The 24,740-nt window shown below is 34.8% G+C and overlaps 1 protein-coding gene and 1 pseudogene across 1 annotated transcript; one reads left to right on the forward strand and one right to left on the reverse strand.

The window, feature by feature from the left end:
- The first annotated feature begins 2,341 nt into the window (after positions 1–2,341).
- On the forward strand, positions 2,342–3,417 carry LOC125660043 (uncharacterized). The gene is made up of 2 exons (XM_048891892.2): positions 2,342–2,651; positions 3,268–3,417. The coding sequence occupies exons 1-2, from the start codon at positions 2,342–2,344 to the stop codon at positions 3,315–3,317; spliced, it is 360 nt and encodes a 119-aa protein (XP_048747849.1). The 3' UTR covers positions 3,318–3,417.
- Positions 3,418–4,310: 893 nt separating this feature from the next.
- The window catches only part of LOC125660042 (uncharacterized), a 58,992-nt pseudogene continuing 38,562 nt past the window's right edge, over positions 4,311–24,740 (reverse strand).

Here is a 24,740-nt window from a genome sequence, read left to right on the forward strand (position 1 = left end):
TTTCTCACTTGCCTAGATGATTGAGCAGTCTAGCGTGCTGGTCACACGTTGCTAAGAGATATAATTCTGCAGGTCGTGAGTTCAAACCCGGACAGGGCGGAAGTGGGTATCCAAACATACACATATAGATGTAACCCCTCTAAAGGTCCATCAGTCTACGTAGCTCAGTGGTAGAGCGTTTGTGTCGTAACTGGGAGGTCGTGAGTTCGAGTCCCACTCCTGCTATAGCCGCGTCGAACCTAAGACGTAAATACTCCTTCACCAAAAACGCTCGACAATTTAAAAAACAGGCGTTGCGACAGGCGTTTACACGTTCAAGATCTTTCTATTCTTCTGCTCTGAGCGCTAAACATAGGTCTACAGCTGGTGACGTTATGAATGAAAAAGTCTCAGCGGGACGTAAATATAACACCTATATAGATCACGTACACAAAATGTGAAAAATACCGAAATATATTAACACTGAAATTTTTTTTTAAAAATCATTGTAAAATTAAAACAGTTACCCCCACCGCTTTCCAGATGATTTAATATATAATAATAATAATAATATATAATAATAATAATAATAAAGCCTTTATTTATCCAGGATTACATATTTAGCGATAACGCTAGTTTTCAATATGGTCCTGCATATAACATACATACAGACAGATATTAGTAAATAAACACAGATTAAAAGAAGTAGAATACATATAAACTTAAGAAATAATTATGAATGTAAGATAAATAGAAACAAAATGAAGCTTAAAAAGTATGGTGATAATCTCTAAGATAATTTCTCTTAAAACACGCAACACTCGTTGAGTTTCTTATATTTTGACTCAAGGCATTCCACACTGTGCTCCCTGAAATGCTGAAAGATCTTCTATAATATTCTGTTTTTGCCCTGGGTATATACAATATATTTGAATAAGAATTTCTAGTTTGCCTCTGACTGACTTCTGATACATATTTAAAAACATTTAAATAATCTGGCATTAAACCATGTAAAACTTTATACACTAAAATGACTTTTCTATAGACAAAGTAATCTGATAGAGGCAACCAGTTAAGTTCTGTAAACTGACATTAGATGGTGTTTCAAAATTTCTGATTTGGAGAAAAGGATACAAGTAGGTACTCCACTCAATGAATGATTGGGTACTTTTTGTCCAAAAAGGTAGCCGATGTATTCCACATTAGTTTAGAATGTGCAACATTAATATGATAAAGTCTTTTAAAGATATAATTTGTAATTTTCAAACAGGATGTGAAATCAGCACTGTAAGTCAGTTGTCGGTGAATTGTTTTTATTTCCCTCTGAGATTGCTTCAAACTTTCATTACCTCGTACAATCTCTATTGTTATTTCTTTGACAATATGTTTAACTGTAGATGTAGCTCATGTAACGCTGTATATTTGATGGCATTTGTGAAAAGACTGATTTTAACTAAACGTTTCACAGTAGAAAAAAAAATGAAAGACCCAAGTTACTTACTGCATGTGCCCGTTGGATATGCAAACATATTTTGAATTCAAAATATTTTAAAATTTATACAAGTATACTCATTTTACGTGTGATACCATGCTCTGATAATTTCACTTTATGCATTTTCACAGTATTTTCGTAGATCGCAATTAAGTTATAGTACTTCTATAATTGCACAAATCAAGTCATGCTTTACATAATGGAAGTACGTTCCCTATTATTCTGTTTAAAACCCCCTCGACAGTTCATCTTGAGACACAGGTTCTAACAGATTTTGGTCTGATAAAGAAGTCCCATGTTAATCAACATGCTATTTCATACAAGCAATTTAGGAAGAAACTCTTTCAAATTCACCGAGAAGTTGGTAATCATTCATTGTTTTGCATTAATTGCTGTTTTTGCAGTCCCCTTCCGTGCAATATCATTAAGTTACGGGTAGTTACAGGACATCTGACTAGACTAAGGAAGAGGTGTCGGTCGGCGCAACGGAATGGTTACATCAAAAACACACCTGTTATGATTCCAAGTTGAGGTGCGCAGTGTTACGACATCTTATTACGACAGCTTAACTTTGAGCTCCCTATATAAGGGTAGACCAGTGAGTATTTCAGTATAGTTAGTCCAACGTACCTAACAGATCAAAAGGTAATCAAACTTAGTCAATTTAAGGTACCTAACAGATCAAAAGGTAATCAAACTTAGTGAATTTAAGGGCTCTTTGAAAATGTTTATTTACATTTATGGGGTATTTTTAGGAGATTAGTGTTAAATTTCATTTTTCTTTTATTTACATGTACAGTTTAATTGAATTCACTAACACTTGAATATTATATCTGAATTTACTAACACTTCAACATTCTGGCCTTTTAGATGCATTCAATGATCACCATTGCTGTTGTTTTAATGGCCGGAATCGCCGTTGCTATGGCTGATGGTTACGGGTCAAGCGGCTACGGATACGGTAGTAGCGGCTATATGTCCTACCCTAGCTATGGATCTTACGGATATGGAAAGGGTTACGGAAAGAAACACATCACTTCTGCTGTGTATTACCCAGTTCCCGTCCCTTTCCAACAGCCCGCCCCCGCTCCCCTTCCTCTACCCCCAATCGGAATGGATACCGGTATTGGTGGGGGTAATGATGGCGGTCTCCTCGGGGGAAGCGGCATCGGACTCCTTGGTAAATAATTCTTTGACTTGAGATACATATAAAATGCAAAGATATGTCACTTTCTTTTTCATCTTTGATGTAGATGTATGTGTTCAAATATTGTACATTTAAAGCAGATCTTTGAGGGTTCTGTAAGATTCCAAGTCCCCGAAAACAAACGGCGTTTTATTATACCGATTGAAAAAATTGAACTAGGACGCCATTCGCCATGATTTTTATGGTTTGGTAACGTGAATTAATTCTTATCCATTGATGTCCCCAGAATACGGGGACCCAATCTCAGTAACAGATAATGAATATTCACGATTCCATTCGGAATGTATCGAAATTTTTCATAAGGTGAAAAGAAGTCGCTAGATGTTTCTTACAACTGTATCAATTCATCACACTGATCTACATTTCTGCAGGGAAATGAGTCATTTTACCATGATTTTCAGCAAAATATATTGATTTACTTTTATAGAATGAAAATTTGGTAGAAGTATATAACAATACAATCTAAAAGAAATATTTACGTAAATAACTATAACGCAACAATGCTTGCATTACATTATTAATCTTTGATACACATTCCGGTTTACTTCTTATCAGTTAATGAATTTAATTTACCTTAATTTTTTTCCAGCTCTTCTATTCCTGATTCCCTTACTCTTGAACAACAACACTACTGGTTAAAATGCCACGTGACTTAGTCGTCATTGAAGTGAACGTCGTGAAGATATTAATTTTCGGTAAAGACTTCTGGTCTAGTGTCGTCTGCTTATGTTAGGTTGTTATTCTGTTGGACAAAAAATAAAAATAAAAATTAAAAAAAGTATTGGTTATCTTTTCTGCGAATGACTTTTTCGATATAAAAATATCTTTAATGATAATAAATTAGAAATCTATCGGATTTGTGTGTGTATAATGGAATCATAATCTATCAGAAATTTGCTAGAAAGTTGGTTGGTTTTTTTTTATTATTATTAATTTCCCATCATGCCCAGGGGCACTATAACAACAACAGCTTGATGTTTAACATGCGGTGACATCGACACGGCTAGTGTTGCCACTTGTCCTGAAGCGATAGTCATTTAGTACATTGGGGTGTCGCCATATTTTCTTCACGTGACTGTCCTCCATGGTACTGTTGACAGTGCAATATACTGATCAATACCAGCAAATTGACACCTTCAAATTTTACGATGTTTTTAAACCATTCTCATGTGTTAAGTTACCGTATTAAGGCTAAGTAAATGAAAGAAATCAAGTAAATCATGAAAGAGAAGTATATAATTTGTTTATTGAGGTGCATGTCTGTGTGTGTTCGTGTGTGTTTGTGTGTGTGTGTGTGTGTGTGTGTGGCGTGCGGGGGAGTGTGGGTTGTTATTTCAAAGAGATCATCAACTCACAGCAACCTAGCTAAGCTGTTTCATATGAATAATGAATGGTCTCCTACCTGAAAGTCAGTGCGGATTCCACTCAGGTATGGAACAGTGGATATGATCTTTGCTGCAAGAGAAATGCCAAGAAAAGAACGCCAGCCTCTACACAACAATTGTAGACCTTACGAAAGCGTTTGATACCGTCAACAGGACTTGTTAGTGGTTAATCATGGAGAAATTTGGCTGCCCACCAAGGTTCATCACGATAGTACGTAAATTCCATGATGACATGCAGGCCCTTTGATCATGCCTCACCCTTTGAGGTCACAAACGGTGTCAAGCAAGGTTGTGTTTTAGTCCCAACGCTGTTCAGCATGATGTTCACTGCTATGCTGGCAGATGCCTTCACTGAGAGTGACCCAGGCATTGACATCACTGCACGGATGGGGGAGTCTTCAACTTGCAACGCCTGAAACCAAAAACCAAGGTTCACTTTAAAAGACGTAGAGACCTCTTTGCAGATGATTGCGTCATTAATGCCTCAACAGAGCTTGACATGCAACAAAGCCAGAACAGATTTCCGGATGCTTGTGACAACTTTGGTTTGACGATAAGCACAAAACTGAGGTCATGTTCCAACCAGCAACAAACAACCCTTACATGGAGTCGAACATCTACATCAAAACTGAGCGCCTCAACCCTGTGGAGAAGTTTACATATCTTGGAAGCACCTTATCCAGAAATATCCACATCGAGATGACGAAGTCAACTCCCGCATAGCTAAAGACTTTTGCTGCCTGAACAAAACTACATGGGGACGGCGAGGTATTACTACAGTATGCCTTCGGAAATTTTTGGGCATCACATGGCAGGACAATATCTCTAAGCCATGCTGCGGTCAGGTCAACTACGCTGGGCTGATTATGTTCGAAGAATGGATGACACTCGCATCCCGAAACAGCTCTTGTACGAGGAGGTAGAAAATGGCTCACGCTCCAGAGGTGGTCAGAAAAAGCGGTACAAAGACTCCTTGAAAGTATCCACCAAGCTGTTCCACATCAAACCTGATACATGGAAGATCTAGCTCTTGACCGAAGTGCCTGGTGATCTAACGTGAAAATGAGGATAACGATGCACGAGGAGAATCGTATCTGCCTGGCAAAACAGAACAGGGCTAAGCGAAAGGAGAGAAAAGCATCGGCAGCAGCTCCATCCGGACCGTTTTGTCCGGAATGTGGAAGGACGTTCCATGCGAGGATTGGACTTGTCAGCCATCTTCAAAACCACGACACTCAAAACAGGAATTAGCAAAGATGAAAATATGGTCATCTTCGACATCGAAGGACTAACTACTACTCAAACCAACCTAGCTAAGCTACTTTATATGAATAATGAAGATGTGTAAAAATTTGAAAGCAGGATTTTACAGAGTATTTACGGTTTCTGTAAAAATGTCTCCATGGGACTGTCCACAATAACCTAAAATACTGACTATCACAAATTTTGATAGTAATAGTTTTTTCTATAAAAATCAATGTACTTTTAAGTCAGAAGTACTTCGTGTGCATGTGGGTGAGTGGGTGTAGGTTTTTATGAAATCAAAATAAATCGATCCTTGCGACATCTTTGCATGGTCTATTTGCATCCCATTGCATGTTTTACCAGTGGATCACATTTAGTTGAATAATAAATAAAATAAATGTAAATATCAAAATAAATAGGATGTAATATATTTCATGCGTTGCTTTTATATCGTAGGTTCGTATGTCATTATTCATGAAATCGCAAAATATTATAGATTTTGGGGTTTTTTTTCTCAGTATTTGAGTCCTTAATTAATATAGGTTGAAAACACAATATGACCATTTTCGTACTATAAAAATTGCCGGTACATATGTTGACAAATAGAAATGGGAGGAACATTTTTATATCAAATCTTATAATATAAAGGATGACATTGTGCGACAGAGTAATGGTGAAAACAAGAAGAGAAGGTTGGACGAGAAAGAAACAAATGAACGAGAAGTTTCTGTAAAAGTGTTCATAGGTCCAAAATGCGGAACACGAGGACTTATTATAGCATGATTAGCATTACAGTTTTTGGTTCATCATCCTCGGTTCTGCATAAATATTCAGCCACAAGCGCAAAAACCATGGGGAACCGAGGATGCAAGTTCATTGATTCAGAAGTTGTCTATAGCATTGTCACTTTTTAATATAAGTCTTTGAGTTACATGTACTTAAAAGCTTTAGATCTATATACATGCGTGTAACAGTGGGATAGGCTAGATGATTGTCTTCATTGTATAAATTGCACATGAAAGGTGAAGATAACGAACAGTGATCAATCTCATAACATATCCTTCGATTTTCGCTTAATTTCACTGGATGTTATTGAATGAAACATAATACAATTGTCTCTCACTCCCTCTTTTAATCGCTTCAAAACTTCTCTACCGAAAGTTATCGTTCCTTACGCTCACATATACCGGTAACTCTGTCAGCGACTCGAGGGTTTTACAAGATTCTTGTAAAACGCTAAAAATGTTGAATTGAAATATGATTTCGACATCAGTTGCAAAAATATACAAAATGTACGTAAATAAATCAATACTATGCAGATATAAAGTCTTTATGTGAAACAAGAAGCATTGAATTGTGTAGATACGCGACTATTGTTCGATTACATAAACTAGTTCTTAGTTTTGATTTTATTAACCATAAAAAGGCGGGTTTACATGTGGAATAACACTACTAATTTTGAGACTGCGGATGTAAGGAACGGTAACTCCGGGTAGAGAATGTTTAAGCTTTATTAAGGTTTCACACAGGTAATTGTCCTATCAAAATGAACATAGTCAATTGTAGTTCCATATTTATTTTTTTTAAAAATTCATGCGCGATTTTTCTCATATCCTCTTCTTCTCTCTTAATTTTTGTACCCCTGATTAGGAAATTTTGTGTAATTTGTAGAAATAACCAAGTGTATACAAAGGAACTATTTGATGTTGGTAGCTGAGGCTACTTCCTGAGGTGCACTTCGGCTGTTAACAGACGTGAATTTGAGAGTAGTCCTGATTGCGGGTTGTTGGTTTTTTTTAAATGCCGCATAGGGTATCATTTTTCGGGTGTCGGCAGACGAGACAGGTAACATAGAACATTTCCGACTGCGTTCTGCAAACTGATTTTTAATGATTTTGTTTACCTCTATAGTAATATATGGTGAAAATGATTACCGGTGTGATACCTTGAAGGAAGTTGTGGATTTCACAATTTCCCGGTTTTGCTTAGTCCCTTTCATGAGCTCAAAATCAGCACTGGATATCAAAACACGAGGTTTGAGAAACAAAAACATGACGCAAACAGACAATGCGGAATTTCAATTTTTAGTACGTATGAACAACGTATACAGCTAGAAAACCATAAAATATTTGTATAGACACCCATCTACATATCATACACCGGCGGTTTTAACGCTTAACGCATCCAAAAAACGTATTAAAATTTAACACCGATTTTGCAATACGCATATTGCACAATAGCCCCCCCCCCCCTCCTTCTGCCTTGCGCAACTGTTAGAAGGACTTTCCTTGACATTCACTAGCATCAGACATAACTCTATTATTTCTCGGTTCAATGTCCCTATTGTAGATTAACCCAATTCAGCGATTTCGTATTTCTGCGTAGAGTTTAGAAATTTTATTTTATTTTCAATTTTATGTCCTAAAGAGGATGAACTCATATGAACATCAAAATGCCTCCCTAACACAGAAGATTTAAAATTATTCGTTTTTAGGGCCCAGCACACGAAGTAATGTTTCTGGCACGATTTACGACTGTCCCCTCCTTAGCAGGATATATAACGGCGCTGACGGCATAGGCCATAATTCTGTTGCCGGCATCTAAAGCATTGACATTTTGAACACTTGCAATTCAACGTCACTATACTTAGCGCCCTTGATCTTTGGCCTACATCTTCTTTAGAACCAAAATTTAGGAAATGTTTTAGCTTAAGTTGTTTGTAATGAACAGTTAGATGGATGATTTTTGTATGATTTGTGTGCACGTTTTCATAATATCAAAAGATCTCATTCATATGAAATTTGAAATAATTAGCATTTTAATCTTTTTATTAATTAATTAAAAATTAGTAAGTGATTGAAATAGCAAATTTCATCATTCTTCTTTCTAATGAAACCGTTTTTGGGTTCCTCTTTCATTGACCTCACTTTTCCCTATTTAGTGTTTAGCTCAGTTTCAAAGCAACTACTGACAATATGTTTATGAAAACTCTTACATTGATACTTATTAGTGGTATCTATTCAACTGTGGTATTATTGTCTGACCCTGACATTCCCTGTGACCTTGACCTCACTATTATTTATTTGGTGGTTAGCCCTTAATGTCATTATTAACTTAAGCTTTCAAATATATTTTTGTGAAGACACATCAAATGATATAAGGGATCATTTATAAATTTGCTACATACAGAAAAAATGAATTACTGATACATATTCAGGATAAAGCAACATTATATTTCATACAACAAAGGACAACAACTATACTAAAGGTATTAAAAGTAATGCTTTTGCATATTAAAAATATTGCTTTCACCGTCCTTTTTCATTACGTCTTTCTCATATTTATCATCTTCCAAATCATTGTGACGATACATTTTGCTGAAAGTTTGTAAAACATTGCTGTGAAAATGGTTTTTAGAGGAAATAATAATAAATTCATTTCTCTTCTAATTTCTCGATAAGGTTAATGTACAAATGTAGAAGTGTGCAGTTACTTTCTCTCCCATTGAAACGTTATAAAGTGTTTTTATGAAGGGGACTCGTTTCCCTTCAATCGACCCCTATGGTAATCCTTAATTTTCATAATTTTCTTTTAGAAAGTTCAGTATTTAAATTTCCCCCACAAAATTCAACCTTTTTCCATTGTGAATTGGGCAGAATATCGGGCCATCAGAAGATACCGATAAACCCCTGGTTTTTTCCATATTGCATAACAAATGTCACATTGGGCGGTACATTTATGTCTAGTAGACATATTTCTCGTTCAATTTATCATTTATTACTTTTGATTTATTCATTAATATTCATTTATGAAATACAAAAAGGATGTGCAGAGCTTTGTGGAATCAAACGAGTGAAAACTCCAAATATATTTATACATATGTATATATGCCTTTTAAAATTGTTATCTTTCTACATAAAATTGTTTCTACACAAAGCTTCAGGAAGGGAATCTTGTTAATCTTCTTGAAAATAAGAACTCTGTCACAACGTCAATGAATGTGTTGATGGCATATTACATAAGTAAACAAATCTATTTCCCCCGATTTGGAGAAGTTACCATTTTTGGAAAGGCATGTATAATGTTTGCCAAGTTTCACAGGCACGTACAAGTGAGGGTGGGGAGGAGGGCGGTTACTCTTTTTTGACAACATTCATTTTTCTGCTCCATTTGCATTTAGATGTATTCACGTGCAAAGTAAGAGATATATATTCCTTTTTTGGTAGTAGTAGTAGTTGAACTTGAGGGGTGAGGTAATTCTGGGTTTTTTTTATGTTGTCATGGATTTGAGACAAAGCGTCCGCTCCCCTGTTAACTTTGTTGTTAACTTTGTCGTTAACTTTGTGGTTAACTTTGTTATTAACTTTGTTGTTAACTTTGTTGTTAACTTTGTTATTAACTTTGTTATTAACTTTGTTGTTAACTTTGTCATTAACTTTGTTGTTAACTTTGTTATTAACTTTGTTGTTAACTTTGTTATTAACTTTGTGGTTAACTTTGTGGTTAACTTTGTCGTTAACTTTGTCGTCGACTTTGTTGTTAACTTTGTTATTAACTTTGTTGTTAACTTTGTCGCTAATTTTCTCGTTAATTTTGTTCTTAACTTTATTTTTAACTTTATTGTTAACTTTGTCATTAACTTTGTTGTTAACTTTGTTGCTAACTTTGTCGTTAATTTTGTCGCTAATTTTGTTGTTAACTTTGTTATTAAATTTGTCGTTAACTTTGTCTTTAACTTTATTGTTAACTTTGTTGTTAACTTTGTCGTTAACTTTGTTACTAACTTTGTCGTGAACTTTGTCGCTAATTTTGTTGTTAACTTTGTTATTAACTTTGTCTTTAACTTTGTTGTTAACTTTATTGTTAACTTTGTTATTAACTTTGTCGTTAACTTTGTTATTAACTTTGTTATTAACTTTATTGTTAACTTTGTTATTAACTTTGTCGTTAACATTGTTATTAACGTTGTTGTTAACTTTGTCGTTAACTTTATTGTTAACTTTGTCGTTAACTTTGTTGTTAACTTTGTCTTTAGCTTTATTGTTAACTTTGTTATTAACTTTGTTGTTAACTTTGTTATTAACTTTGTCGTACACTTTGTCTTTAACTTTATTGTTAACTTTGTTATTAACTTTGTCGTTAACTTTGTTATTAACGTTGTTGTTAACTTTGTCGTTAACTTTATTGTTAACTTTGTTGCTAACTTTGTCGTTAACTTTGTCGCTAATTTCGTTGTTAACTTTGTTATTAACTTTGTTGTTAACTTTGTTGTTAACTTTGTCTTTAACTTTATTGCTAACTTTGTTATTAACTTTGTCGTACACTTTGTCGTTAACTTTATTTTTAACTTTATTCTTAACTTTGTCATTAACTTTGTCTTTAACTTTGTTGTTAACTTTATTGTTAACTTTGTTATTAACTTTGTCGTTAACTTTGTTATTAACTTTGTCGTTAACTTTGTTATTAACTTTGTTGTTAACTTTGTCTTTAACTTTATTGTTAACTTTGTTATTAACTTTGTCGTTAACTTTGTTATTAACGTTGTTGTTAACTTTGTCGTTAACTTTATTGTTAACTTTGTTGCTAATTTTGTTGTTAACTTTGTCATTAACTTTGTCGTTAACTTTGTTGTTAACTTTGTCTTTAACTTTGTTGTTAACTTTGTTGTTAACTTTGTCATTAACTTTGTTATTAACTTTGTTGTTAACTTTGTTGTTAACTTTATTGTTAACTTTGTTGTTAACTTTGTTGTTAACTTTGTCTTTAACTTTATTGTTAACTTTGTTCTTAACTTTATTTTTAACTTTATTGTTAACTTTGTCATTAACTTTGTTGTTGACTTTATTGTTAACTTTGTCATTAACTTTGTTGTAAACTTTATTTTTAACTTTGTTATTAACTTTGTTGTTAACTTTGTCGTTAACTTTGTCGTTAATTTTGTCGTTAACTTTGTCGTTATCTGACCCCTACGAATATAAAACTTGGTGAGATGGTGCATCTTAGTTGGGTATGGGTGGGGGTGTCGCTCACTATGACCTCCCTCTACTGGAAGCTATGGCTATATATACTCAAATCCGGATCACATCTTTCACACTGTGAGTCCTAGGACTCACACTTGCTCAGCGAACCAAAAATAGGTCATAATGGCTTCCATCTGAAATTTTATTATTATACATACATGTAATCAAATTGTGTCTGAATCATATTTTTCACATCATGAGGCATATGACCATAAAACGTGGTCAATTGATGCACTTTGGGGGAAAGGTGTGTTGTACACCAAATGTAGGTCATTGTGGCCTCATTGTGGGATTGTTTAATTAAACATAATTATACAAATCCTGCCTAGATTATATTTTCACACTGTCAGGCCTAGGACTTTGAAAGCTAGTCAGCTTGAGGGGAAGTGAGTCATGACCCAAGTATGGGTCACTGGCCTCCTGCTGGAATTATACGGCTACATATACTCAAATCCTGGCCCGATCATATTTTTTCATCCGAGTTAATGAACTAAACATTCTATAATTTCAAACTATTCAATACATTCTTGCTAATTCTGTCATTCGTTATCACGAATTATATGCTAATTTGATATGAACGATTTTACAAACCGTTATATCGATTGACAATTTGATATTTAATAACCATTCTAGAAGTCGTGTTTTCAAATTTAATTCGTTACAACAAACTTTGAAATTTGTTATTACAATTTCAACAAATTCGTTATAACTTAAATCCGTTATAACGAATTTGAAAGTTTGAAATAACATATCAAATTTGTAATAACGAAATCTTGAATTCGTTCTTTCAAATAAAAAAAATTGATAGGTCCTAAATGGGCTTCCGTATTTTAGAATACTGGGCACATGTAATTGATAATAATATGATGAAACGTCATACAACTCTTCCTGAGCGTAAATATTCGTGTACACCCTGGGGCTTGTCCATAACACCAGGAAGCCTCTACCCCGTCCAGTTTGGTCAATCAAGATATTGGCACGTACAAGGTATAGTGGTATAGTTTGTTTTGTCTATTTTTATTTTTCATTCTTTCATATCTTAAAAATAGTTCATCTTTATATTTCTTAGCTACAATAAAATTATATAATACTTTAGATGTTCATGCTGGTATGGTGGTCTTCAATTTGAAATTCTTTTAGTGTTCACTCATAAATCGTATTAATTTCATAAATATTACGCAATACTTAGTTAAGATTTCGTTTCATGAAGTTTTTGAGAATGCCGTGTATATCTTTGCCCTTCCTATTAGACGTGAAAATGCCATTTTTTGAAGACTTTTAATCAAATACATTGGATATTGCTACCATTAGATAGCCTGATAACTAACTCTCTAATCAGATTTACATTTCTCGGATGAAAGGATAATGGAATTCCCGAAAGAGCAATGAAAACAGATGGCATTAATGAACATAAATCTTGGGGATTCGTTAATTTCCAAAATAGACATTTTGAATAAACTGGATTGGTAACTAAATTCAGAGTTACTGTTTGTGTAAAGTTCTGAAATATGTAACCGATCTCAAATACTACTTACTCTAAAATGCAACTTGTGTTTCTTCAATTTAGGCATGACAAGTCAATAAGATATAAGTCAATCAATATTTTCTTTAAATTACAGATGAATGTGACAGTAATTGCCTTCCTAGCCGTTGTTTTCCTTGTTGGTCTACAAATTCCATTCATTCGAGCATGCGCTTTGGTGTACGGCTTGGTGTGAAAAAGATCGTTGCAAACAGAGAAGACGTGCAAATGCTGCTTTTAAATAAACATTCTGATCCCGGCCCATTGATATTACCACAAGAAATAAAATATGTTCGATGAAAAAAAAACATTATTTAATGTACAGCTTCACTGAGTATGATGCGTATTTACATACATGTATATAAAAGTTAATCTTTCAAGAAAAGCTGTTGTAAATTCAAATGTTGAATATATTCTCTATAGATTGTCATCAGTTTACCTTAGTCTATAATCTCTAAATTATTACTTACATATGATTTATGGTTCTCACGAACTTTTACAAAATCATAACTGTTCAATGTGTTGTGTTTAAAAAAATAAATGATTTGAAATAATGATCTATATACATGTTATAAAGTGAGTGTTAATCTTTATATTATCTTGCTCCGCAGAATATGCCGAATGATAATCGGATATGTTTAGAATTCTAGTAATTCAAAATCACGCAATTACCGTAATCGCTCTGAACTCATCGAATTTGACAGCTGGCAAAATGCATCACAATTACTGAATCGTCATTTTATTCGGCTAAGAATTCGCTTTTTCGAGGTGATGGTGTCGTTCACATCGTATAGTTACGTACAATCGGCAATCCTCGGATGATTTCGCTAAGCTTCACACAATGATTGGTGTAGGGATATTTTGCCGGAACTACCTGTTTACTCTCCCACTCCGCGGTTACGGATGGCTGCAGATGATTTTTTCCACCACTCTGGAGTTTACAAAGAGGTGTCCCGGCTCTCACTTAGAGAATAAATATCTTCTCTTTTGTTATTTGCGACCCCTCATACTGATTCAATGCAATATGAGTTATAATCAGCGGCAAGATTTTGTAAGCGTAAATTTAAGGCTACATAATGACAATGAAGATGAAATAACAAAGTTTCGCTCCCTGGAACATATTTTTTTGCAAGAAAATAATTACTTGTCTTGCAAGATTCGCTCCCTGAAACATAGTTGGGTTTTTTTGGAAAGAAAATAAATACTTGTCTTGCAAGACAGTATTTATAACGTAATCAGTGTATACTAGTTACCCTAGGTCAAACGCTGATCGTTGAAGTTCTGTGCGTGCACGAATACAAATGTAGTTGACGCTGAAATAAATCACAAAATAGATGGAAGCCAATTACTTTAAAACTAAATCAGTATAGAACTTACATTGGGGATCGTACTTTATATAAATTGATAAACATTTTGTGCAGGCATACGATTCATACAAAAATGGTCTACTAATTTGTTTGTAGCATCTCGCTCTACGATCGGTTACCTTCATAACACTTGCCGAAAGATAATGAGGGATGGCGAATTCAAAATCAAAGTACTGAAAAGCGCTAAGCTGACTTCATAAATTCTGTCGGAAGTGGTAATGAGGAGGAACAACAGCAAAAATTCATGTATTATTCTTTATACATGTATCACAACTAAATATTTCCTTTTTGGTAAGGAGATAACAGATATGGATGTGAAACAATGTCCTGAAATTGTGAACCATGCTGAAATATAAACTGTATATAACGTGGATAAACACAAGTCATTATAATAATTTTGGCCCCACCCGGGAAAGAAAACCCTACCTCTAGGATCATGGAACTTAAAATTTTCCTAAAGGGCTACCTGTTCCTTCTAAACATCTATTTAGTCTGAATTTGATATCAATAGCATTAAAGGGACATGGACATAATTTAAGCTGAAAAGTTTCAAATTTTATTTCTCAATTTTTATTGCTTACAATGCTTGACTAAAGTATTTCTAATGTTCAACCAAAATTTGAATATCATTTGTTGAGTTGCAAGTAAGATACAGCACTCACAATTCTTTGCTATTGTAACGCGTTCTCTTTCGTTTACGGGATCCCTCAGTTACTAAACTGAGACCGAGACTCTAAAATGATGTTTACTTGTATATAAAACTAATAATCGCTTGCCAAAATATACAAATACGGCGAAACGAGTTCCTCTCGTGAAAATAAAATGATTACCCTTAATTACTTAACTAACTAATCACTAATAAAGATCACTATCAAAATAATCAACTAAGATCAACAAACTATATACAAAATGTATTACTTAAAAAAATATTACTCAACGGATGAGTAAAACCTCCCGCCTTGAAAAAGGTGAAATGAGTGCTCAACAAATGAGTACTCAGCTACTCAGCACTTTTATTTTATAACAATAAACACTATATATGTCCACTAAGGACTAGTCGAGCTATTCCCGCGAGAGTAAGGATACTTTATCCACGTTCTCTTATGGGAAACTGTCGGCTTACCTAAAATCTTCTCGCAGCAACCTTACACTTCGAAAGCCAAACTAACACTGAAAGTGCTGACGCTAACGGGATGACGTTTATATACTCTTATAGCGGAAGTCAAGGTCACATTCCAACTAATGGCACCAAATTCAAATTTAATAACACTATTTACATTACACTATGTAAACAAGCCTCGTGCCATGTTTTTATCTACATATAGGTTACTTAGTAGAAAATAGCATGTTTACAACAAAATGAGATGTGTCAAATGCTAGAAAATGTTTAATTGTGTTTGGAATTAACTTGTTCATTGTAAAAACTGTTTTAATCTTAACTCCACTAGTTCAACAAAAACATGACACGAGCCTTTTTTACATAACAAACATTTGTGAGATATGTATCTTCCATGTTTATCTATCACTGACATTCACATTTTTGCTGATCATTAGAAATACCTTAGTTAAGCATTCTAAACATTAACACAGCCCCACAGGCCTTATCGGTCACCTGAGTACTAGTGAGAAAGTATCACTACTCCCAAGGGCTATGCAATCTAGAAAAAAAATTCCTGTTCCGAATATTTAAGGTAAATTCTAATGTTCAACAACAGTATAAAACAAGATGTGTCCTTAAAACTCCAATGCCCTCAAAAGTGCATACACTGATGAAAGGCTTTAAATAATATAATAGGTGTATTAACATTAAAACATTATAAAATATTACTAATTTGGACCCATCCTAGAGTGAAAACCCTGGGTTGTAAAATTCATCATTTTTTGTACATCCTTTGCTGCTATTCCTAAGTATGCATTTAGATTTTATACAGTATCAGCAAACGTACACATAGATACTATATACTAAGTTTGGCCCCACCCTGGGGTCAGAACCCCTACCCCGGGGATTTTTTCATAAAGCACTACATGTACCTGCTATTTCTAAATATCCATTTAGTTTCAATTTAGTATCAATAAGACTAAAGAAGATGTTATTAAGTGTTTTACATACCAATACTATATAGTAAGTTTGACCCTGCCCTGGGGTCAGAACTCCTACCCCGAGGATCATGAAATTTACAAATTTGGTAGAGGTCATTCTGCTCTACATCACTATGCATTTAGTTTTTCTTAAACATGTGCGGTTGTAGAGAAGATTTTTGAAAATTGGTCAATTTTGGGCAGTTTGTGCCCCGCCTCTAAGGCCCTAGCAGTGCAGGAATCCTGAAATGTACAGTTCATCTCGCCCTTGTCCCAAAGATGCTTCATATCAAATTTGAACAGATTTGGAATAGTAGTTATCAAGAAAAAGTTAAAAATTTCTATTCTTCACACATTTAATAACTGACCATTTTGGTTCCACCCTGATACCAAAACCCTTACCCCTGGGTTAATCAAATTTACAATTTTAGTAAAGGACTATCTGCTCTTTCTGAATATTCATTTAGGTTCAGTTTAGTATAAAATGCACTAAAGAAGATGTTATTTAAGTGTTTTACACATAAACACTATATAACAAGTTTGGTCCCACGCTTGTCCCGGGGGGGGGGGGGTTCATGAAATCTACATTTTGTTAGAAGCTTCCTTGCTCATCATTGCTATAAACTCACATTCTCTGCTAGGTGCCCAGGAGTGAAGAAGAAGATTTTTAAAGAAATATATCAATTTTACAGTTTTTACCCCCAAAATTAAGGCCCCTTAGGGTGGGGGGTTATGAAATTTACAATTTCCGGTCTCTTTCACCTACTGATGCTACTTACTAAATTTGGTCAAGATTGACCCAGTAGTTTCTAGTTGTTAACGGACGACGCACGACGACGAACGCAGACCAAATAGCAATAGGTCAACTGAGTGACTCAGGTGACCTAAAAATGTTCATTATACATATGCAAAATTTATAACTTTAAAAATGATTGCAGCTTACCAACAAGAGTGGAAATAGCTCATGAAAGTTGTAAAGTTCATGTTATAAATAGATCATGAAAGTTGTAAAGTTCATGTCATAAATAGCTCATGAAAGTTGTAAAGTTCATGTTATAAGTAGAAGAGGATATACTAACAACATCCAAAACGTAAAAAGGTTTCTTCTAGGTTTAATATTTCAATCTTCTACGAGTTTCATTAAACAAAAAAGAATGATAATACAAATATATTTTAAAAACTGACAAAATGAAAGAGACTATCATATACACGTATGTACATATATTCTGTATCATGTACTGTAGTGATTGTTCTTGATCTGTTCATTTAAAAAAAAAGTTTTTATACATTGTACTCATGAACATGTGTGCCCCACAATGTCTAACATTTCCTTAAAACACAGCTGTAATATTTCCTCATGTAATGATTTCAATCACATCAAACAAGGATATCTTGTATAAGTTTTGATTTGTCTTATTTTTTTTTAAATATATCTTAGACTTATCACAAATTCTCATCAAGTTCAAATATTTTTTCTAAAAATAAGTTTCAAGTGAAAGTTTGAATCTCATATTTATCACAACACGTAGTTCTATTATTTCAAAATATTTTTTTAAAATATTTTAAAACTCTCCTCAAAATAATGTGATTAACATTCAGATTCCTCGGTAAATCTCAAACTTGTCTACGCTGATATTTCAACAGGTTCCCACTTACCCTCAATACATGTACACATAATTGTCATAAATATGCTAAATATTTAATAAACACTTCAAATATTTCACTCCAGCCATACGTTTTTTCAATTTGTCAATATCTTTAATTTCTTTTTCTACAACATATACCGGTGATAATATCGCATATCCTACATGTAGCTTGTCTTGGATACGCACATTTATCTCCGTAAATGTAGCCTTGTCAGTTTTTACTGAAAAGGGAAGGGAAAGGCTTGTTCTTATTTATTGCGGGAAATTTAATTCCGCAATTGCCATTTACACATCACTTCCTTTCTAGAACATTCTTCCAAACGGCGTGGCCATTGAAATTGGTGCAGCGTAATTTGTCTGATATATATAACTTTAAAATCCACCCCACCCCACCCCCTTTTCCTGAGCACCATACTGCTGCTTGTTTTTGGTCCTTTTTCAGGTTGATCTACCGTTCCATGTCCTATATTCGTCGCGGTAATTTTTGGTTTGCGTTTCGGCGCACCCCAACTCAAATGGAGGAGCGCACCCAATATTCTGCAGCTTCATGCCATGAACTTGAAAATTTGCAGTATTGATTGATGATTGAATTGCTGATTGAATTGTTGTTGACATTGAATTGTCGGACTATTGATTGATTACCTTAATTTTTGTATTATTAATTGATTGATTTATTGTATTGGCATTGATGACGTTGTGCCCTTGCGTTTACCCAGTGCACAATTCGCCCACCTGAGGCCGTCACATTTGATTGATTGATTGTTGAGGGGGCGGCTCTGTGGTAGTCTCCAATCATTACCGCGGCCAAGAGCGCCAAATCAAATAAATACTGTTTATCATTGGTAGTGGTTGTACAGTGTTATTTTTGGACAGGAATCGGTGATGATTTCTCAATTATGTCACCAGTTGATTAATTCATTATAACAAAACTGAGATCACAAAGGTGACGTAACAATATACATGTAATATAGGCCTCTCTCAATGTCTAATATATCGATTAGGCAGTTACATGTAGCAAGGCATTTTCAATAACTCTTTGAAAACAAAATATTTTAAGTTTTAACAGAATCTCAGATGATATGAAAGGTCTCAGAATTTCTAACTTTCCAGCTGTCTGATCAAGTTCTATCGAGACGCCTTACGGTATTACAATATTATATCTAATGATACAATTTCACTTCTAGCTTATATAACGGTTACATATATCTACTAAACACTAGAAATAATATCGATACTAGGAATATTCTATGAGCAGTTTGAGTACCATGAACATTTCATAAATCTTTTGAGCCAGATCTTCGAGAAAAGTAAAATGAGAAGTAATGTTTCTACACATTCGGAATGAACACAAGCTGATACTTTCCTATATTCGCTTTATTCGCAACAATGACATACGTGGGCATAACCTTAATTATCTACCCAATTCATAATTGCATATAAGTAAATCACTAATCAATTAAATTTGATATAATCAAATTTGCTATTTGACCTCGAATTAAAAAAATATTTTGTAATCGTCCCCGTGGCCAACAATACGAACACTCTCGGGTCATCACAACAACCCGACCTCAGTATTTTGAATATGACAACAAATTGACGTATACAGGATATGTTAGAATAATAAATAATTATTTTGATGGAATAGATTTGTTGTTTGCTGGTGATCTGTAAATCTCCGATTATTTGAATAAATAGAGAAATAACAAAAACCTCAAACTTGGGAATTAGATTTAAGAAGAACGGAACAGCTAGCTCTATAGTGGAGGTACAGACTAACCCTAAACAAACAATGGGTGCACAGTGAATTCGATGATTTACTAGAGCGTAACATGTCACCTATTTTTTTCCATCTTGGGGTTTAATCAATCATGTATCCATGATAAACGAACTATATCTCTGCACTACTAATTAAATAGCTCATGCGGAAAAGGGTGTACACCCCGCACATAAACTTGACTAGTCCCATACCAGAGAGATTGCAGCGTAGGCAGAAGCAGTCCATTACTTTAATTACATGTACCTTTATGATCCTTAGCTCAAGAGCACAAGCCAAGTGGACTGTACTTTTTTTTTTGCTCAAAGCAGGCAAATGAAACCAAGTTTGAGAATAGAAAATGTCATTTATTTAGTAAATGATGAAAAGTATAAACAGTACAGGGAGTCATTAAAACCAAGTTAAAATTAAAATCATATGCTGCAGATGACTAGATGACCCCCTGTTACATACATCTATAAAATTAACATTGAGAAATAGAACATATATACACAAAATAAAAACATCCGATAGGGGGTCTAACAAGATGACCCCCTATTGCTTACACATATGTAAAAAGACTAGCATAAAAATATTGCCTGCTCACAAAAAGGGTGGGTAGCAACAACAAATCAAGGTCATGAATCCAAGACAAAATGAATTGGATTAACCCCTATCTTGATAGCATATGCCAACATGTAATCACAAATAATTAAAATTTTGAAATTAATTCATTTTAGTTGGCTGTTTTTGTTAGTTTACGCTAATTCTATGCTGAGTAAAATATTGTAATCATCATGCATGCAACATTTTTCTAATTATCATAGAATAATAAATTCCATAAAATCTACATCGAAACATTGCCGCAGATTACAGCTTATATTAGACTATTCTAGCGTATACATGTAGCAACTTCAAGCTCTGGTTCGGATTCTGCACTATTATAAATAGGGAGTCGTATAAAAGTTAGATAGTCTACAATTTGACTTTATTTTTGAAATAAATTTTATTTTTTCAACATGCATGACGACATAAACTTCGACACTTCACGCAAATATACATATATTTCATGAAGCGCTTTAACCAATAGGTGTGGCACAATAAAGATCCCTCCCTGTTCAAAGACCGTAATCGCTGAGAATAGGCCTATATTTTGCAGCCCTTCACCGCCAATGGTGACGTCTCCATATGAGTGAAAAATTCTTGTGCGGATTTTCAATCAATTACATTACGTGAAAGTACTATACCAATAACTAATACGTTTATTACTGAACTTTAGGATTCTGGGGAAATTGTTGTCCTCGCGCTTCTGTCACGAAGATATGCTAATCAGTTAAATAACTCGTATAAAAAAGTTAGTTGCAGTGAAGTATTAAAAAAAATTGCAAGGTTCCTAAATCATGCACAATTTGGAATTTTGGTAGTTCGGATCATAGCTTCTGCATGATATATACTTTTCTGTGTTCTTGCACACAACGCTGAAATATGTATATTTTCAATGCTTTTGATATCTTTACAAGTTGTAATGATACCATTTGAACAATACAATGCTTTATTTTTGTTGTTTCATCGGGTGATGAAGGTAGTAAGCACTGCAGAAAAAATTCACAACCCGCATTTTTTGTGCTATGATTGCTACATTAATTACCCAATAAAATAACAAAGAAAGACTTTTAGGTATTTTTAAAAATATAAACTAGATTTAAATACAAAAATATCATATCGTTGACCCACTCGTTACTTTAAACGGAACAGTCAATGCCCTTTTCACCTTGAAGATGTTTGGTAATGATTATGCGGACGGGTGGTACTAAAATCCAGATCGAACTAGATGTACTTATTGTCGAGGATTAAACCAATTCTATTTCAAAAGAAATATAAGAGCAGATTAATGAAATATTGCTACATGAATATGAGAAGTTGACTATGGAGAAGCTGAATTCATCCCGTTTCAATATTCCATGCCTATATATTAGCTTTTTGTACCATTAATAATAATAGATAGCATTTAATTTCACATCTTTGCTAGCCAAGTGTCCGATTCTCGTAAGCGAATCGGACCCCCAGCTAGCGAAGATGGTAATTTCACTAGGTATCTTTTCTTTCTTGAAAAATAAAAAAGGGCACTTAACCTACCACACATATCACAAGAAGTGTATGGTTTGAATGAAACCCATAGGTATTTCGATCTAGGAATATTTCTGCAAGCTGGAATATTTATTTTTCTATATAAAATAACAAGAATATGATGGTATTTGACAGTAAAAAGGGTGATATACCTAATACTGTCCGTACATTCTTACTTCGCAATGAAGAATTGTACAATTCAAAACTAGTAACGCATATACGAGTCTGGTCTCGGATATGCGGATTTATCGCAGTGACTATCATTTTCTCCATTCCGGATAAATTAAGTCCATTCGGAAACGCATCAATTCAGCCTTTTCGGATCATGGAAGTCCATGTGGATTTCTTTAAGATTATGTAATTTTAACTTCCTTTCTAAAAGAATCGAGAATTAAGTTAGGTGGGTAAATTTGCTGAGAGAACAATATTGCTAAAAAAAAAAATTTTTGAAGGAGACCAAAGGATTTTTTGTGACTCAAAACATTATTTACTTGTGTTTAAAAGCTGATACGCTTATCGATGGCAATTTTCAGCATTGATTTTTTCTGGATTTAATCTTACCACGTGTATATAGGGTATTTTTGTTAGGAAAGTCTTTTGTATATTATATCATTATTATTGTGTTTTCCATGAGCAAAATGCCCAAAGCTAAATCAAGGAGATCCATTATTACCACTCGAAACAGTGCAAAACAAAGCAAGAAATGAGCCTCCGGCTCAACCCGAGCTCGAGCTCCAGCCCATGACAGCGGCTCCACATGGACCAACTTCGTGTGTACCGGTACCATCATTTGAACTCCACCCGCCTTTAGTATTAACCTCAGCCCCTGAAATAGTCACACATTCCAATGTATCGATAGCAGTACAGACACCTCCGACCTCGGGCTTGGCGGCTAGCAGCACTACAGGTACAGGTTTCAGTGAGAATGGTACATGTACTGGTATGCAGCCAGTTAGGTTTGTGTCTAATCCTAGCATACCTTGTATGGCTAACCCTACCCAGTTATCGCTAGGGTATCATGTTGATAATTCATCTAAACTAAAAATTGTTAACGGGGAATATATTAATTTGGCTAATATCCTGGTGCGTGACCCCAGTAAATTACAATTCTCAACTTTGTCAATGGACGCGCAAGGTCAAATTATTGCCCAACCAAGGCAGAGTAACAAAATAACATCAATTGACAAATGGACTGATGCTTTTTAAATTTTTGCTAGCATCTATCTAGCGGCACACCCTGACAAAACACAGCAACTGCTCAAGTACTTGCACGACGTTAGACTAAGTGCAGAAAAATCGCAGGGTTGGGTCACGTACGATGAACAGTTCAGGTTACGTATGGCACTAAGCCCATCAAGTAATTGGGGTGTAATTGACAATGAGCTGTGGCTTGTATACGTGTCACCATCTGCAACTAACCCCAATCAAAAGCCATCACCATACTACAAATGCTTTGAATACAATTACAAAGGAAAATGCAACAGGGTACAGTGCACATATACACATCGCTGTATTAAGTGCAACGATATGCACCCAGCATTGCTTTGTTTAAATACTCAAACAGCACAAGCTCAGACATCCCCCAATGTTAATCGGGCCTTTCGTGCAAATGGAACAGCAGGGCAGCAACCCCTGTTCCAAACCCCGTACCATTTCTATGCCAAAAGGCAACCTGGGCAACAGTCAAGACCTTTGGGACCTGGGCATTTCTCCAATAAGAATTAGTTCAATCCTCAAACACTTGGATAGATACCCAGATAAGTCTGCAGCAATTTATTTGAGGGAGGGTCTGGTTAATGAGTTTATGTTACAATATTCGGGCCCTCGACTTCCTGTGTTTAGTAAGAACTTAGTATCGGTGGTGCAACATGCAGAGGTTTTACAGGAAAAATAGATAATGAAGTTAAGGAGGGATGGGTAGCAGGTCCCTTTCGTAAACCACCAATGCATAATCTGCACACATCCCCGGTAGGTGTCGTTCCAAAGGCTGATGGCGGTTGGGGGATGATAATGCACCTTTCATACCCACCGTCAATCAGTATAAATCATAACATTGATCCAACGTACACTGCTGTCAAATACACATCCTTCGACACAGTTATACAGACCATAAGCAAACTGGGAAAGAGGGCAGTCATAGCAAACTGGAAAAGGGGGCGGTCATAGCAAAATGTGATATTAAAAATGCATTTCGGTTACTTAGAGTCTTTCCAGGTGATTTCGAGTTAATGGGATTGTGCGTTAATGGAAATTACCATTATGACAAATGTTTCCCTTTTGGATGTGCTATTTCTTGTAAAATATCTGAAACATTCTCAACGTTTTTGAAATGGGTGGTTAGGAATAAAACGGATGTGAAAACTATTCATCATTATTTGGGTGATTTCATTCTCATTGGTAGTGCAAACACAGATCAATGTAAAACACTTATGCAAACCTTCCAGGAAGTATGTGTTGGTATTGGGGTTCCTCTTAACCAGGACAAAACATCAGCACCTACTACTTGCCTAGTATTCATTGGGCTGCTAATTGACACAATTCAGATGCAAATTAGAATCCCCCATTATAAAGTTACTGAACTTACCTTACCCAACTTCTACAATTCTGGGTGGGCAAGGAAAAAATAAAGTTATCAGAACTCCAATCTTTAGTCGGCGAGTTAAATTTTTTCAGCAAAGCAATACCAGGCAGTAGAGCCTTTAACAGGCGTTTTTACAATATCATGATAGGGATAGACAACCCATTTTTACACATAAGAATAACTAGGCCTATGAAGGAAGACTTGACGGAGCCGCAGGCTATTCCAGAGCCATTCCTGATCTTACTCTCTCAGATGAGGTAGAGCGATTATTCAACGCATCTATGTTAGTTAATATCGCACAAGCATACAGAATGGGGATTCAAGCCTTTGACCAATT

The sequence above is a fragment of the Ostrea edulis genome, chromosome 9, assembly GCF_947568905.1.
Source record: "Ostrea edulis chromosome 9, xbOstEdul1.1, whole genome shotgun sequence".
Classification (NCBI taxonomy): domain Eukaryota; kingdom Metazoa; phylum Mollusca; class Bivalvia; order Ostreida; family Ostreidae; genus Ostrea; species Ostrea edulis.